Here is a 17,835-nt window from a genome sequence, read left to right as displayed (position 1 = left end):
ATTGGTTTGGCTTTGTAATTTAAAACAGTGACTGATATTTTTTCAAGTTGTTCCCTTGTGGATAGATTCTTACAAAATGAGAGCAATGATTCCATTAATTTGTGTCTCATCTGTGGTCCCAGGTGATGTAGTTAATATAGTTTTTGTAATGTCAAGTTAATACTTGTTCCTCCTTTTGGAGAATTCTTTTACAAACTTGCCCTCAGCTTGTATTATACCCTCTGCTAGCAGAGGAGTTGAACTTGGGAACAGAGACTTTAAGCTTGAGCTAAAGAAATTTATAATATCTAAAGAAATGAAAATTCCACATATGTCCTCAAAAGCAAGTTGGGTTATGGCTCTCCTCTTTCCTGTGGGAGGCCAACCTAATGCCTAGACATTTCAAGAGTTTTACCTCTTCCATTCTTTTTTTTCCCCATTTTCTGTTTGAAAAGCACAGTCCCACATCTTGACTAAAGAGGAGGACGAGGTTCTGCTGGAGACAGTGGGACAAAGTTGCCAAATGCAAACATGCTGTTGGCATGGACAGTGCTCCCAGGAGGTCCTCGGCCCAGGGAGCCTCTAGGCAGAAGATGGGAAGAAGTAATATTCATCATCAGAATATCTAACTCATTTCGTGAAACAAGCTGCACATCTATTCAGAGAAAACTTATGCTTTCAGAAAAAATTTCACCTAAACTTTAATTTCTGTTTAAAATATTAATCAAAATTTATGACCTTAGCTTTTCAAAAGAGCAGTTATTTGTATTCTTCCATGCCTTTGGGAATTTTTGAGTAGTCTTCTCAGAGATAAAATGAACACTGGTGTAAAACTGGTGTTTCACAAAATAAATTTGTATGTTTCAGGAAATGCTTCTCTCACAATGATAGGGGAAAAAAAGTAATTGGCATAATTTGGTACAATCAGATGGTACAAAAAGCACTGAAAAGAAGTAAGCACTAGAGAAGAAGTAAGCACTAGAGAGTGATAAATCCAAGGATTTTTTTTTTCTATTTTTCCTTCCACTTGAAAAAAACCCCACAACATAGTTAAAGCATTATCAGAAATGATGTTGAACTCTCTGGCTAACATTTCAATGAGTTAAAACTTCAGGGATATTTGGCTGTATTCCAGTTTTTTTTTCAGTTCTGTGCTCTTTTAGGAATTTTAATTTTTCTTGGATAATTAGATCTCTGACATTAGACGCATATAATTAACAGGGAAAATGGCTTGCATGCCGGCTATAATAGCACTGTCTGATCTGTTTGCCAGATAACTGCTATGACCTGTTTTTTTGGAACCAATTTATTCCCACAGATAGCAGCACACATGCCTAACTGGAACCACTTCAATTTGTTTGAAAGGATGAAATCTTGGGACCTTTTACTGATTTCAGTGGTCCCAGGATTTTGCATGCATGCTCAACATTTCTGTTTAAGATAATACTTTTTCAACTTTTTTTTAATGTAGTTTAATCTGAATGACTCCCCTATGTCGATAGAATAATAGGACTGAAACTTCATGTGCAAAGCTGTATTGCTCAGAGATGTTTCTTAGAACTGTCACAGAAGCTTTTACTGTAATTTTCAAAATGTGACTCTCTGGGTGGGAGGGAGATGTGTTCTCTTTAAACTAAAATATTAGATTTATCTGTCTGTTGTTAACCAAAGTTCAAGACTTGAGTGTCATTCACGTCTTTTGCAGAATTGTCCCCAAGACTTTTTTAATAGCCTATTTACCAACTACTAAATAAACACCACCTGACAATAAAGGACTGGAAAAAATTGTTTTCAGGTGCTTGTTACCATGTCTTTTATGCTACCTACAACTTACTTTTACATTTAGATCAAGTTTGCTTCACTAAATAAAACTTTCTCTCCTCAGTTTTTAAAAAGTAAAAAATATGGCTATGAGGTGAGTAGAGCCAGCACCATATTACTTTTTATTTTTGCTTCTGAGCATGGGGTCCAGGAAGAGTTTTTAGGTGACTAATAATAATAATAATAATAAAAAACCAAACCAAATCAAACCAAACAAAAAAAAACCAACCAACCAAAAAAAAAATAACCCAAACAAACAAAACAAAACCAACAAAAAACAATCAAAGAAAACAATATTAAACTAATAACAGTCTGAAAAATAGGCTGAAAGTGTTTTGGACCAAAGTGGTGTTAGGATTTTCAGCTGAGTGCTTGATTATGGTCCAGCTTTTTGGTCTAGGCCACAGGAAGCAGGTTTCACTTCTGTGGCATAAGAGAAAGGTCCATTAAGCATTTTTGAAAAATCCCAGGATCTGACAACAGTGCATTACAATTCACGGAGAAATGGCTGTTAAGACATGTTCCAAGCATCCTTATAATTCTACTGGGTGCAATAGATTAAAAAAATAGATCACTGAGAATTCAAAACCTTTACCAACTCTGTAGTTAAAGCATATCATTCACATTACCCCATATTCTTTGCTTTTCTATGTGGAAGATAAAAACAGATTTCCTACACAAAGCTCACATTAGAGGGTCAACAAATGCAGAGCAGAATTTTTTTTTCTAAATCAGATAATCCTCTACAGTACTACTTTTGATGTATGGAGTTCCTAGTGCAGTGATTTTTCCCCCCATCTCTCCTGAGCATAATTCCTTGTCTTTCAACATGTCTACAATACATGAAGCCACTAATGTGCTAAGAACGTAGCAAGTAAATATACATGGAACTGTGTGTGTATAGACTTACTGTTTAAATTCCACCTTTTTATTTCAATGTGTTTGCTTAAGCTATCAGGTTTGAAAACAACACCGTGCTTCTTTTCTAAAAAGAAAAATGGTTTTATACTTCTTCCTCCAGTTTTTAGTAGTCAGCGCAGAATAGCACTCTGTTTATCATAACAAACTGAGAGGAGGGGAGCAGCAAAGGGAAAATTTTTGGTGATACAATTTTTGAACAAAATAATTTTATTGCACACGTTAGATTTACTGTGCCACTGGGATTGAATAGACACATATCTGCTTTTTAAAACTCCCAGTTTTTTTCTGCAATGTTCAAGACCAGACAGAATCCCCAACTATCTGCTAGTTTCTGTACATGCTCAAATTAGAACAATACCTAGCTTGAAGAGGTCACAATTTACATACAAATTTTCTGTGTTTGCAGAAGTTCATATCGGAAGGCTGATCACATCCCTTTGTGAAGGCAACCTCTTCTCTATCCCAGTTTGCTTGCTAGAACTTTACTTTTCATATTTTCCTGTGAATTAAAGTCTTTTTCTGACAGAAATGATCTTTTCCTAATGTCTCATCTCTTGAATGTTGAATGTGGACTTCAGAGTCAGCTGGATTTTGATTTATTTGGCATTCCAGAAGAATGCCCTAGCTTGAAACAATCCCTTGCATTAGGAGATGATGGGTATCCCTTCTGCTATAAACTTCTGCTTTCTTTACTTTTTGGATTACTGTGTTTACATATGTCCAACCACCAGCACTCAGTTCTGCTTGTTCTGCTTTTGGCTAAATTTCAACCACCCTGATGCTCATTGCTCAGTTGTCTTTTCTTTCCTCATGGTCCAGGTAAAGAGCCTAATAAGACGCCTAAGTGTTATGGACTACAAAATGAAAATAGAATTTTGAAATTATAGAGATATATTACCGAAATCATTATTAATTAACTTTAGCTATCTGAGTTAACAAAATCATTTTGACCAATTACATGGATAAATCTCCAACATACTACAGTACCCAGCTTATTCAAAGTCTGAAATCATAGACCTCAGTGATTAGGCATGTGAATTTGAGACACCCCTTTCCATGGAAACAGCAGGAGAGATCCAGCTCTTGCTGTGTCCGGTGTGCAGTCCCGTTCTGCCTGAAGAATTCAGACAGATTCTGAAATATCAGAATGACAATTGCTGAGTGGTTTTACAGCAGGTGGTATGACTAACTTATGTTTATAAGGCAACCTCATGTTTATAAGGAAACCTTGCATGATTCTTTCTTGATTCCAGTGAAAAACAAATAGTTGTGAATGAGAAAGGTAAAGGCGCTCATGCTTTGGACAATTCCCCCCCATTTTTCTCTTATTTCTCCTCTTTTATGACATTTGCACTCCTAAAATCATTAATATCTTTGCTAGTAAAATCATTTGCTCTTGTAGCTGAGCTTGACCACTTTGAATTATAAGAGGCTGTGACCTGTAACTCTCAAAAGGAGCAGTGAGACCAGGATGCTCTGTGTTGAGATTTCAAATGGACATCAGCCATCACAGATAAAACTGCATGAAATTAAGCACAATAAAAGTAGGTGTTGTTTCTATGAAGAAACCAGGTTTTAAAGGTTCTCAACTACAATACTTAGTGGTTTAAGTAGTATCTGTATTCTTAATAGTAAGATCTGGGGTTTTTTATGTAAATTGATTTGAATACCATAAAATGGTCTATTTCATAGGCTCGTAAGATTGTGATAGTCCTGTCTTTCTTAAGAGGACAAACTTACCTTCCTATTATAATTTTTCACTGAGCTCTAAGTCTTTTTATTGTTTCAAAACAATACTAATCATTATAGCTAGCCACTTGCAGTGTTTTTAAAGTTTACTTTTTGTTCAATTAAAATTTTATTTTAATTTCTATTTTGAATTGGTAAATATGTGGAGAGCTAACAACCCAGCTACCATCAATATCTTTCAAATTTTGCACCTTATCAAGAATCAAGGAATAAACCAAATATATTTGGTCTTCAAGATATTCACTTTTTCATCCAATTTATAAAGGGCTGAACAATTACTTTCTTGATTTTTGTTTGAGAGCTGTGATAGATCTTTACACTGAATTACATAATTGCGGGCAACCCTCATCATACACACTTCTATTCCAGTCGACACATGCACTAATCTGATAGAGTGAAATGTTAATCTTGATAATAATTTCTTCTATTTCTACAAAGCTTTTCGTTGTTTAATGTCCAAAAGCATTTAAAAGATTTGCTGTGCACTACTGAGTTCTACAAACCCTGTAGAAAAGCCCCCTTTCCTGATCAAGGTCATTAGAACAATGAGAAATATTTTTTTCTTCCACAGCAAAATACATTAGGACAGCATTTGCAGGTTTGCAGTCAACAGTGAGGTTCATTTTGCATTCAGCATGCATGTTTGTGACTAAATATTACAGTGACAAGCATGCTGTAACTACCTAAGACAGGAAATACTGTGCATGCACAGCCTGTTAAAAATTGGTGCATACCCATAAGATATCTTAAAAAAAAAAAAAAAGCAAACCATATATATGGAACACATCCTTGTGTTCACCACTGGTTATGCTGGGAATGTTTGCCAGATCTTATTTTGGATTCTATTTACAGTCTAAGCAAAACATTGCTCTCAATGCATTTTCACTGACATTAGTTAAGAAATAGCTCATGATGACGGTATTCAATACCAGACTAAATGGAAAGAACAGGAACCTGAAACAAATCCAGTAAAGCTCTGAAAGCTGTAATACCCAGCTCATGCCTGGAGAAGCTAACAACCAGACAAAGGAATTTAAGGAGCAATTCAGGTCAAGAAAGGTCGAGGGAAGAAAGAAGTGATTGAAGCCCCTTCTATCAAAAACCTTTCTAAAAAAAAGACTGAGATCCAGCATGGTTACCCTGTTGGTCCTTCCTCCCACCATATCCTGGAAAATGCTGAGGATAAAAGACACACAGACCTGGCTGAGATGGTATGATTTTGTGAAGTAATTCTGACTACTACTGAGTCACCTGGAAGAGTCTTAATGACTATCCAAGGAAGTAGAAGTGAAGCAGAGCCTCAAAAGAGTAGAGGAGATTGTGTTATTTATTATAATTCTATTATCTCTTAAAATTTTTTGTGGCATGGATACCATGAAAGGATTTAGTACATGGCTAAATCAGCACTTCAGGACCCCTTGAACTGGTTCAGGTCATTCCTGTTAACAGTCATATTGGACCAAATCAGTAAATGGCTATTAAAAGGCAGGAATTTCTAGGAGCATCTGTGAGTTGCAGGAAATGTTGCTACTGATTCTTCTTTTTATATCGCATTCCTATAAAAAGTGAGAAGGAATCTTATTGCCAGCAGAGATGTAAAATCAGGTCGGGACTGTCGCTGGTTATTTAAAGGTATTGCCATGCTTTTTGTAAGACTGAACATATTACATGCTGTATCTTGGCTAAATTCCATCTTTTATAATTACATCCTCTTCTCCCCTTCTCAAGCAATTCTTGCTGTCACAAGAGGATGCAGCACTCTTAGTTTTCCTGGTCTAGATGTCTGTGTAGCAGTGTTTCAATCTCATCATGACCTCCCTGAAAGAAATATTCAAGTTGCCCAAGATGCAGCGTGATCTCTTCATCACTCCCTGTGGCATTGTTGTGGACAGAGAGAAAGAGGGCTTTGAAATTAATACTTAGGCAGAGGTTTTGGTTTTTTTCCCGCTTAAGTACAAGCACAAATCTGTTGGTTTGGCTTCCTCCACAGTTACTCATTTGCTACACTCCCTGGAGCAGTGGGAGGCTTAATACTTTACTTTTAAAAAATACTTTGAGATTATTTAGTCAAAATGCAAGCCACCAGTGTTCCATTAGTACTGGGAATGCTTTCAGAGCATGGACCGGCTTTTGCTTCCAGCTTGATGAGCTGATGACTGTAGCCCTCAGATGGCATTTAGATAAGCAGAATCCACAGGGATTTGTTAGTATGTTAGCCGCTCAATGAACTGCCAAGATCGTATAGTAAGAAAACAAGGGGTGGGTGATTATAAACAAAAAACCCCAGCCACATGATACTATTTTAATCTTGTTTTCTTTGTGGATGCGATATTTGCTGGTGAGAAGAGCCCTCTAGCCTGTTTTGGAAACACAGAAAGATACTCTGGGCAATGGTCTTTGCAGTCTAGTAGCCAGCTGTGGGTGAAGCAGATGTTTGAGAGAAGAGTCCAGTGAAAATATCAACCAGTACATCTGACCAAAAGCACCATGCCAAAAGTAAAATTCTCATCATAGATGGCACAAGGTATCCTGTTATCAGTTTCCACAATGACAAAATTTATTTGACAAAGAAAGAGACCTACTTCTCACCTGAAGTGCTCAAGAAATAGAACTATTTCTCACCTGGAATGCTCACAAATTGGCCTGTGGGACTTGGGCTGAGGCTGATCAACTTTCACTGCAAGTGCTACTAGGACAATTTTTTTTTTTTTTTTTTTTTTATTTTTTTTTTTTTTTTTTGTGTGTGTCTAATGGTTTCTGCAGTTCTCAGTCTGCATCCTCTTGGAAGTTGGACTCTGTGGACTTGATTCTGCTTTCTTTCAAGAGACTGCTTTACAAGATCCAGACTGCAGCAACCATACTGATTCCTCACTTTGTAAAGCTTTGTAAACTTCTAGAGAGTGGTACGTAGTAATTTGAACCAGTGCCATCTACAAGCAATATCATCTCTGTGCTCCCTTAGACCCTCTTAGCCAGAAACATGGGATGGTTCATGCACCAAGCTCTGAATACTGACAATTATATCTCCCTCTTTCCTTTTTCCTTGTTATTTTTTCTCTACTAGCATGGGAGTCTAAACAGAAATAAAATATTTGGTAAGTACTGATTCCTTATCATTCTTGTAGTGAAATGCAGCACTGTGCATGTATATCATTGGCAGAGAGGTACTCAATTATTTCAAAGGAATGTCCATACCAAAAAAAGAAGAAAAAAAAAAGGGAGGCAAAAACCATGGCATGGGCCAGATCCCACCAGCCTAATCTTGCCACTGTGGAGGAACAGCACGTGTGTATTTATATATGCTGGAGTCAGGAGTTTCGGGGGTGCTTTTGTCAGGCTGGCTTCAGCCAGAGCTAAGGAAGAACTATGGGAGTCCCAGCACGGAAGGCTGTGTCACACCACACCCTGTCACCTTCGTGTGTGGGACCCAAGAGTGGGAGTGAAGCAGGGCAGACAGGAAATGGCACCCATGCAGCCAACATCAGACCACAGCAGCCATGCAGCCAGCATCAGACCACCAGCAGAGGAATGCTTGGCAAGGACTCCAGGCAACACACAACAGCCTTCACACAGCCAAACAACTTCAGCTGGGGGCTGGGAATTGGCATTCATGTTTTATTCATCCAAATTGCTTTTCCCCACTCCAGAAATCTTACACTCCTCTCTACACTACAGAAGCTGTTCAATTTCCTCTTGTTTAGCACTGTGCTGCAGTGCTCCCATTTCCTCTGAGCACCTTCACGTAGAGACTGATCGGCAGTAATGACAAGTCCAACTTCTCAGGAGTGAAGCGTGGGTGAGAGATGGTTCCTCTAACTTGATCAGTCTGTTATGTTTTACTGTATATTAGATCTTCAATAGCCAGCTCCCATGGAAGGAAATAAAAATGTAACAAATCCAGTTTCCTTTCCTTTTTGCATTTTTGGTAAAATTTTATGTTTGACTCATCTTTTCCAAGCTAATTGTCAAGAAACTGACAAATACATCGTGGTTGACAAGTGAGTAATTGGGGGAAGAGAAGGAGTGCAGCAGGTGTTAGTACTAATTTGGTAAAACAATTAAAGTAAAGAGTGGTATGATAGTCACTTACACAATCATGACGTTACAAGCTCTTCATACAAAATGTGTGCAGGATTTTACAACACTCAGAGAATTAACTATTAACCCTCCACTCTACACCCATTTCAAAGGTAACCTTCAAGTTCACCATAAGATGTTTTTGAGCCTCTTAACAGGAAAGAGCAGATCAGTGGGGAACCAGGCAGAATTTAGTTTTTTGATTCTCACCTGTCAGGTTGCTGGGCACACAGTTCCTTGCAGGGGCAGACCCATGTGCTGGCCATGGCTTGACTGCTCTAGGCTGGACCATTAGGGAAGGATGCTACTGCCAGGGCGGCAGCATTCAATTGCTGCTGCCCTGCCAAGATCTCCGTTGCCCTAATTCTCCAAAACTGTGGCTCTAATGAGTCAGTGCTCCTTGCTAAGAGGATGATTTTACAACAAAACCCAAATGTTACTTGCTGAGTGAAGAAATTACCTTTGCACCTGGAGAATTCCTCCAGCACTGAAGGGGATAGTCTAAGACACTGCTGCATTTTAGAAAGTAAGCCCTTGGAAATAAATTCTTTTGCTTACCTGCCAAATCTGCCCCTCTGAGCTCTGTATTTCCTTGCATCAATCTCAGTTGTTACTGCCACTGCCTCAAGAGCAAACAGTGTTCTCGTTTTGATCCCTGTAATCGTGTTAGTGAGTGCAGGCCAAATAATAGGTTTTATTGGCATACCCTTAAGACACTCTTTTGCTCTGAAGTAGCTGTACAAATAGCATTGCAGCATTTCATCTTCATTGTCTGCTAAGGATTATGGTATCTTATATGCTCTGATTCAAAAACATAAAGATCTTTTCCCCATCTAAGTTCTAGTCCTGAAGATTCACTGGGGATTCAAAGAGAAGCTGATTTTTTTTTTTTCTGACTTCTGCATAGTTATTAACAATACAGAGGCTGCAGGGCAATTTCTGCTCTGGCTTTCATCTGTATAACCCCTACTCTCTTGTAAACTTGCTTTCACTTTCACACACTGATTATTTGAGTTGAAGGGGGCCTGCAAGGCAGCTCCAAGTAGCAATTGTGTTTCTAAGGGATGGGGCCAGAGGGGAATCTGGTGTCCTCTCCCAGAGCTACAAGGTACTAAAGATCATCTCTGACTTAAACCCCATCAAGTCACCTCCAAACACCTGTACAGATCCACTAAACAACTATTTTATTTTCTTCTCACTTTCCAGGATGTAAGTATTTCTATTAGAAACATATTTGGGTTGCCTTTTTCTGTTTTCTTTAAATGAAATAGTCATCTCCACCAGCCATATGGAGTGGCACCCGCTCAGCAAAGCGTGTCTGGTCGGAAGCAGATCCATTCAACCTTTCACAATACAGACCTCAATTCAGCAGGGAAGAGTGCTGACAAGCACCTTTGCAGCAGATTTAAATCAGAGGCAAAACCTCAAGCAACATAAAGCAATCTGAGGCAGACAGCAAAGTCACGCTGACCTTCTGCCAGCAGTACTGCAGACCTGAGCGTGACTTCAGGTGCTGCATCCTCAGGAATGACGGCACTGGGGGAAGCCAACAGGCTCTTCCCAATGGCTGTCTCTGCTCTGCTGCTGCCTGATGGAGTGTTATCACTATGACAACCTACAGGTATAGTATGTGCATGATAGTGGGAGCTCCAGATGACCCAGATTGCGTGTGCATGGCTCAGAGCGGGGCTTCCCTGCCTGGGAGGGGAGCAAGGAACACGTGGATCCACAGGTAACTCTCCCCTGGCTCTGTCTTGTCATTTGCTAGCAAGTTTGAGATGTGGGCAAGGTGGGAGCCTTAGAGACACTGAGTAGCTAGGATTTTAAATAATCTTCTCTGGGACAAGGTAAGACAGAAAAAAAGGGTCTTTTTCTAGAGCCCTTTTTCTTATTTTTCTTCTGCTGGGCTTCTTTTTCTTCAGTAAAAGACATGAAAGAATATAAGGGTACCCTTCAACTCTGCCAGTCTGTTAAAAGGTAAAATGCTTCCAAACCTCATATACACTGCCTGCCTGCCTCTGTCTGTGTGTGTGTGTGCATGTGCATGCACGCGTTAGTTTCTTTCACTACTATGACAGCACATGCTCCTCCAGAGCTGTTCACAGCATCAGAAATACAACTCCTCCCTCCAGTGCCGTGAGTGTGTGTGTGTGTCTGTGTATCGGTGTGTCTATCTGTCGGTGTGTGTGTGTGTGCGTGGCTTGGGCTCGCTGCTTCAGCTCTCTGCCCTCTCATTGTGGGGCTGACGGTCACGACGCTGCTCCACACCTCCAGGCTTCATATGGAGGGGAGGAGTATCGGGAAAAAGCAGGCACACAACTGACCTACAGAACCATCGATAACTTACTCCCTCGCAGCACAATCGCATAGGAAGGGGGAGGGAGAGAGGGAGGAAGGAGGGGAAGGAGGAGGAGGAGAAGGGGGGGAAAAAAGAAAATCCAGAGAATTCTAGTCTGGCAAATATAGTGAAACCAAGCGGTCGGAGTTCATTTGCTCTAGAAGAGCAGAGAAGAAAGAGGACGTTAAATGAAAAAAAGCAGGAACCATCTGTAGCTTTTTCTTTTTTCCTGATAGTAGCGGTGTTTTAGAGGTAAAATGATTCCTCCGAGCAGCACGGCTGAAGTCAGCGTGGACAGTGTGGAGAAAGAGAATGAAGTGGAGAGCACAGAGCAGCCCCCCTCTCCAGCATCAACTACCAGCCAGGAATCAAAGGTACTCAGAGAATGAGATTTATTTTTTTTTCCTCTTTCTTTGTTTTGAAAAAAGATGTATTGCTTTGATTTTCATTTGGAGGGAGCCCTGTGCCAGGATCGGCGGCAGAGTGCAGTGAGCCACCTCTGACTGCGGTGCCTGCTCCAACACTCCTGCTTCTGAATTCTCCCTGTCACCTCAGCTGTCTGAGCTGGGAAATCCCTGCCTTCTGAGATGTTTGGGTTTGTGGATTTTTGCCTGTGTTTTCTTCTCCTTGTAACATGCTGGGGTAGTGACGGGGCTCAGGAAGGGGATGGCTGTCAATGGACATTGTTAGCTGTTTTCACACCAAGTATCAGATCATTGAAAAGGTTTTTGTTGGAAAAATTGATTTTCCTCAAAGGTTCATAGAAAATAATTTTGTCTGGGGGCTTGGGGTATTTCACCTGACTTTACTTCTCTGGAATACTCATCAGTGAACTTTCACTGTTTAATGAGTCTGTCAAAACAGGAAAGTCACAGCTTTATCACAACGAACCTTATGTACACCACACAGAAAAGGATTTTTGTTTTCACAGCCTTTTTTCTGTTAGTGAGTTTTTCAGTGTGGCTCAATTTACCTTACTGAAAATCAACTTTCAGCTCAAATGGCATGGCCTCTGAATTTTTAATTGACTTGCGTGTGAAAAGTTTTTCTGACTGCTGGCGTGTTACTTGGAAGACGGAGAGGTAAAAGATAAAGTAGTAACCTTACATAATGAAAGTTCCTTGCAGCTGATTTGGATAATATGCTTGTACTGATCCTCTGTTACTTATGATTGATACCATGATAGCACCTGACAGATCTTTCTGTGAACTTCAGTGATGCTGTGTAAACATGTAAAAATAGGGAGGTTCTTGTCACTAGGAGCTTACAGGTGCGTAAAGCCTCAGGAGGTGTGAGCAAAAAACAGGTGCTTGGCAGGGAAGGTCTTGTGCTGGCCTGAATTTAAAGGCAGTGGCTGTCTGGGTCTAATATAGAAAGACTGCTATATTATTCTGCAGTTACAGCTTTCCACTTTCCGGAGAGTGAGTCCAAATTATCTGTCTGTGTGGGTAGAGTTTTGACGCGGGCTTTGGGCTTCTTTATTTTATATATTTATTTAGAAGCTATACTCCAAGGAGGAGAGCTGAGGTATTCCCTGTGTAATACAACCTCTTTAAAAGAGAAGAGCTTTTCCAGTAATAATAGGCTACAATATTCACTATACATATTTAGCTGTACTTGAGTCTCCCTTGTTCATGGAAAATGAAAAGTAAATGGATTATTGCTACAAGCTTGGGCTCTAAAAGGATGTGGGACCTAAATCCTACCCCCCAGAGTCCATTTCTCTGGAATTACTGAAGTGTTATATGGGCAGTGGAAAGCTTTGCTCCTAGTGAGGTCCCCAAAGTACCTGCAGCCTTCCCTGCACTGCCAGAACCAGCTGCTCAAGTGTTCTGGGCTGTGCATGGGGCCTGGTGGGCTGTGTGTTGCCCGTGATCCCAGCTGCGATCCTCACCCTGTGCCGGAATGGCTGAGGAGCTCCATGTGCCACTTGATAACAATGGTGCTTGAGGGACTTTCCTGCTGGGTCACAGAATGCTGTTCCCAAAAGAGACTGGCATGGGTCCAAAACTCAGAGAAAGTGAAGAGCCGCTCAGAGGGTTCCCTCTTACTGTTTGTACACCCATGTGCTTCCAAGGATGACAACAGGAATTAGGCACATCTGGCCAGAGAACAAATAGGCTACAAACTAGTTTATAATCAAACATTATCATCATCAAATTTTTTCAGTCTTTTGAGCATTTGAAGAAATACACTGGAATAGCAAAAGCTATGACCATGCAGTTGATGCCATTACTTGGAGAGAGATATTAGTAAACAAATAATCTGTGTATTCACATTTTAGAGCTGCAAATATGATCAGATAGAATGATGTATTGTCATTTCAATAGATAGAGTCAAAAGAGACTTCTGATCACTGGAGTAATAAGCTTTCTTTTTCTGATCCAAGGAAACAGGAGGATGGAAAAAATTCTGTGATTTCATAAAGATGTTGTTTATGCTTGGTGTTTTTTTAAATTTTCTAAGATAATTCCTAAGGTACTTCAGAAACTAGAGTCTGACAGAAGTATAGGTCAGCTTTTATCTTGTGGTGTCCCATGCTGAGGGAGCTATCCTGTCATTCACAGGAAACTAAGCTTTCTTCAGGTACCTCTGCTGCTCATGTTAACAAGTTCATGTCTGCTGCATTTACTGCAAAACTGTTTGTGCAGTATCTAATTAGCCCACAAAAACTTTTTTTATGTGGCAAAACACTTCAAACTTGATAATTTTTTTCTCTGGCAAAACACTCCACCTATTATGACTCCAAATATACAAAGAGAACCAACATGGATAGTAGCAACCTTCAAAATGCCTTTGAAAACACTTCAGCAGAAAAGCAATTTTGAAAAAAATAACATAGAACTAATAGATGCAAGCTTCCTTCCAGTCCAGTGTAATCACAGACATTGGTGGCACATAATCCCTGCTCATATTAAAGTCCAGAAGTGAGTTTTATCTCTCACCCTCCAGAGTGTACTTAGAAGATGACAGGGAGCAGGTACTGCAGCTTCTGACTAGAGTTTCAGAGGCAGAACTTCAGGCTGCTACCAAGTAGCTGAAATTTGGAAGGATGACTCTTGTGTGTTAGTCACAGACCTTTGTTGCAGGAAAGCAGCTCACTCTTAAACATGTGCTAAAGCCTCCTACCACCTTTTCCTGAGGATTAGGAGCATGGCTGCAGGTGAGCACACCCTGGCTGTTGAAAGAGCCTTCCTGTGATACTCTATGCACTGTTACTGTGCTAAAAATCCTAGACCCTGAGTGACTAAGAATCTTGCAAAACTAATAATTAATTCATTAAACTAATTTATTGGCTCTTGAATACATTTACTTCACACCTCAGTAAGACTTGAGTGGATACTTTAAAGTTTACCAGGAGAATGACTTTAGGAGGATACCACACAAATACATGAAATTGCTAAATTTCTTACGTTCATGTAGTTGTAGTTATGGCCCCCACCTGTTTGGGACACTTACACCTGGTTTCCAAGAGGGCAAATTACTAGTTTGCCAAAGTCTTTTGTAAATTTACAACTCAGCAAGGGAGGAAGTCATTAGTTAATGAATCCTGAGGGAAAATTTCTTCTGGGTGGTAGCAATTAAAGACACACTGCATATTTATTTAACCACTAACTTAGCAATATAAGCAGAAATCTAGTGGCAGTAGAGACCATATTTCTGATGTCTTTTATCTAAATGTACCTTGGAATTTAGTAAAGAAAACTAAAATTTGTCTAAAATTAATATGTAGCCATAGAAAGGAATCCTATGCATGGCATGATTTCTTTATGTTTTATTCTTGTTTTATCTTACTGACATTTGTATATGAAGAGGAAAGGACCCATTTCTGCTCATTTACTTAGGTATGAATCAAATTGTTATCACTCTTCTGTGAGCAATGGCTGGGGTATTCCTAGGCAATAGGGTTATCTTTGAAAATTCCTTTAGCATTTTTAAGTTTTGGGGAACACCTGAGCATCTTCAATGTTTCAGCTAGTGCCACTAGAGTGGATTAGCACTGCTGATCCTCAAGCTATTAGAGTTCCATGTCAATATGTTAAAAGAATTTCAGGCTTTCTCATATACCTCAGAAGGGGTATCAATGCCCACCATTGCAGGCAATCTATCATGTAAAAGTTACTTGTTTGAAAATATTGATGAATTTCTGTGAAGACCAATTTCTTCCCCCACAGTTTTCCCATTTCCATCTACTTTATTTGATAAAATACAGCTGTAATTGTGTTATACTGTAATCACACATCTTTGGAAGGACTCAAAATTTTCCTCTGAACCACAAATTGATGGGTCAAAGAAATTGCTCGCACTCAGGTCAGCTAGGTAATTTGAGCAGCTAAAAAAATTGAAGAAAAAAAGATAAATTAGATTTCCAAATGTATATGGTATCTGGACTATGTATTTAAAAAAAAAAAGTCAGCCCCAGTCTGACACTTTCACACACTAACTACCTAGTGGACAATATTCAGGGAAATGCAGACTATTATCTTCAAATTCGGGTATGGCAATTCAGGAAATGCAACAGTTGTTCCAACATGAGCTAACCTGATAAGCAGTACATAAAATGGAAGTTGAAAAGAGTAGGAAGCCAATAAAAGGATTAAGCATTGAAGTTCAAGATGTGAACTTCTTTTATGAATATCCCCACATCAATCACAAAGACTGAACTTGCATACCTGTCCTGCTGGATCAATAGAGCAATATTGCTTACTTGAGGTTCAAGACCAGGTGTTAATATTGAATATTGAACCAACATAAACAGCTTGAAACTCTTTGGGTTGTGTGCCGTTTAAATCACATAGAACTTGTCCTATGCTGTTAAGCAGAGTTCTTCTCCACTTAAAGGGTTAATACTTTATGAGGCTCCATAGATAGTTACTCATCAATATTTTAAAAGGCCAGGCAGTATGGTGTGCAGTTAGTGTTTCACCCTCCACTCCAGTGATAAATATCCAGCGTGTAAACTACTGCTGTAGTCTTCAAAGGAATACCAAACAGCTTAAAAACATCCCATGAAAGGGGAAGAAAGAACAGTTTTCCTTCTCTGTGTTACTTCCATGCCTCTGTGTCAAATGGTGAGTACATGCTGTGAAGGTAAGACTAAGGGAAACAAATTAGTTTAAATATTTTTGTGTGTTTTGCAACAAATTACATAAAGAAAAGTTTCATTAAAGCAGGAAAGTAATACTCTAACTTATCAATGTCTCCTCAGCAGACTCATTCTTGTGTTTACACTTATTTTGACTTTTCTTTCTTATTTTTGTTGTGTTTGAAACTCTCTGGTATTGTTTTTTCTTTGATATATATATATATATATATATATATATATATCAGATATATATCTGATGTCAGATAAGTTTCTAGGCACTTTGAGATATCTAAGATGAAATAGAAATGTGATCCATTCATTCTATTCGCACTTTCAATGGTGACAAAGTGGAGAAGAAATCTATTACATTTCTACAACCAAAAATGACTTGACTGAAATCTGGTGTGGTTAAAAAAAAAAAGGATTTTTACAATAGTGCAAATTTTCACTGATACAAAACAAATTATTTACACAGCTGAAAGAGAGTTCAGTCCACTGGCTCAGTCTCTTACACTGTATTCTTCTTCATAAAGTAATTCTCTTGACTTCAGCTTTTACCACTACTTTTAAAAAGCTCTGCCAACACCTGTATGACCATAATAGTGGCTAAGGGATGTCCTCTACGCTTCATCCTCTTCTAATTCCAGTATACATTTATTTTTTGCTAGCTTGTGTGGCATTGTAATTTTAATAATATTGTTTTAGCTTAAACATCTCCTTTCCATGCTTGGTGCAGGTTTCCATCACATAATTTAATTTCATATCTCTTACCAACCTCTAATTTTTTATACTAAATAATCTGGGCTGGGCTGACATCAAATAAACTCTCCATTCTTCATCTCATTATGGTAGCAGAGCAGTGCCCCCATTTCAATACTGAATAATCTTTCTTGAAAAATAGTGACTGAGTTTGTGCATGGTATTCTCTGTGAGAGCTTGTACAGTATCATTAATTCCCAGAAACCTTTCTTCTAATCTTTGTGTCTCCTAGTCACTCCTTGGTGAACCAGAGGTCTCCATTCTATTTCTCTGTAATTTCCAGGGGACCCAGGCAGGATACATTTGTCTGTCTTCATCTGCAGTGGTTTGAATCAGATCGCTGGCACTGAAGTTTGCGTTTCCAGGGCTGAACTTTATCCCATTTCCCTGACTTCATCCCTCTAGATCCAGGCCGCCCCATATGTGACAATGCTTCCCACCTCAAGTTAAAGAAGCTTCCCCATCTGACCATCCAGGAGCCACTCTGGCACAGTCCCTCTCGGACCACCCAAGCTGGGACCAAGGCCCCTTCCCAGCTCCACATCCCACACTCACACATGAGTAAGCAAGCTTCCTTACCCACTTGACCCCAGATTTCCTATAGCCCATTCTCAGATGTTTCGATCCTTAAAACAATTTAATCACGGTGCAATAGCAGAATAACAGCTTGAGGTGGTTGCCTCCAAGGAGGAACCCCAAACCAGGGAAACTCTCGGGGTTTACAGCTTTCCAGGTAAGCCTGGGAAAGCCTGGAGTCCTCAGCTCCTGCCCTGTGGTTCCTGCCATGTCTCTGGTCACTGTGCCACAGGTCCCCATACCCTTTGTTATGCAAAGGGTCATCAGTTCATAGTCTTGCCTGGGGTCCTGCCACCCAGAGTTCAATCTGCAGCTGCACACGGAGCTGTCTGTGCTAAATGTATTCCTCAACAGTGCCAGAGGGAAATGGCCTTATGACCTGTGTAATCTTTGCAAAAAATCCAGTAATAAAAGTAGAGAGAGCCATATTGACCCTAAAAGTGCTGTTCTTTGAAGAACTCCACCAATAACCAACCCTTAACCCCTCCTTTCAACAGTATCCATATCCCACTGAACTTTCCATGAAACT

The 17,835-nt window shown here is 39.6% G+C and overlaps 1 protein-coding gene across 1 annotated transcript in view; it reads left to right on the top strand.

Moving 5' to 3' along the window:
* The first annotated feature begins 10,186 nt into the window (after positions 1 to 10,186).
* The window catches only part of STAC (SH3 and cysteine rich domain), a 73,978-nt gene continuing 66,329 nt past the window's right edge, over positions 10,187 to 17,835 (top strand). The window contains exons 1-2 of the mRNA XM_064418778.1: positions 10,187 to 10,279; positions 11,122 to 11,259. Coding sequence (XP_064274848.1) covers positions 11,143 to 11,259 — 117 coding nt within the window. The 5' untranslated portion in view covers positions 10,187 to 10,279; positions 11,122 to 11,142. The remainder of the gene's footprint in view (positions 10,280 to 11,121; positions 11,260 to 17,835) is intronic.

Source organism: Passer domesticus, chromosome 1 (genome assembly GCF_036417665.1).
Source record: "Passer domesticus isolate bPasDom1 chromosome 1, bPasDom1.hap1, whole genome shotgun sequence".
NCBI lineage: Eukaryota > Metazoa > Chordata > Aves > Passeriformes > Passeridae > Passer > Passer domesticus.
Note: the sequence above shows the minus strand (reverse complement) of the source record. Positions and strands in the feature narration are given on the sequence as shown.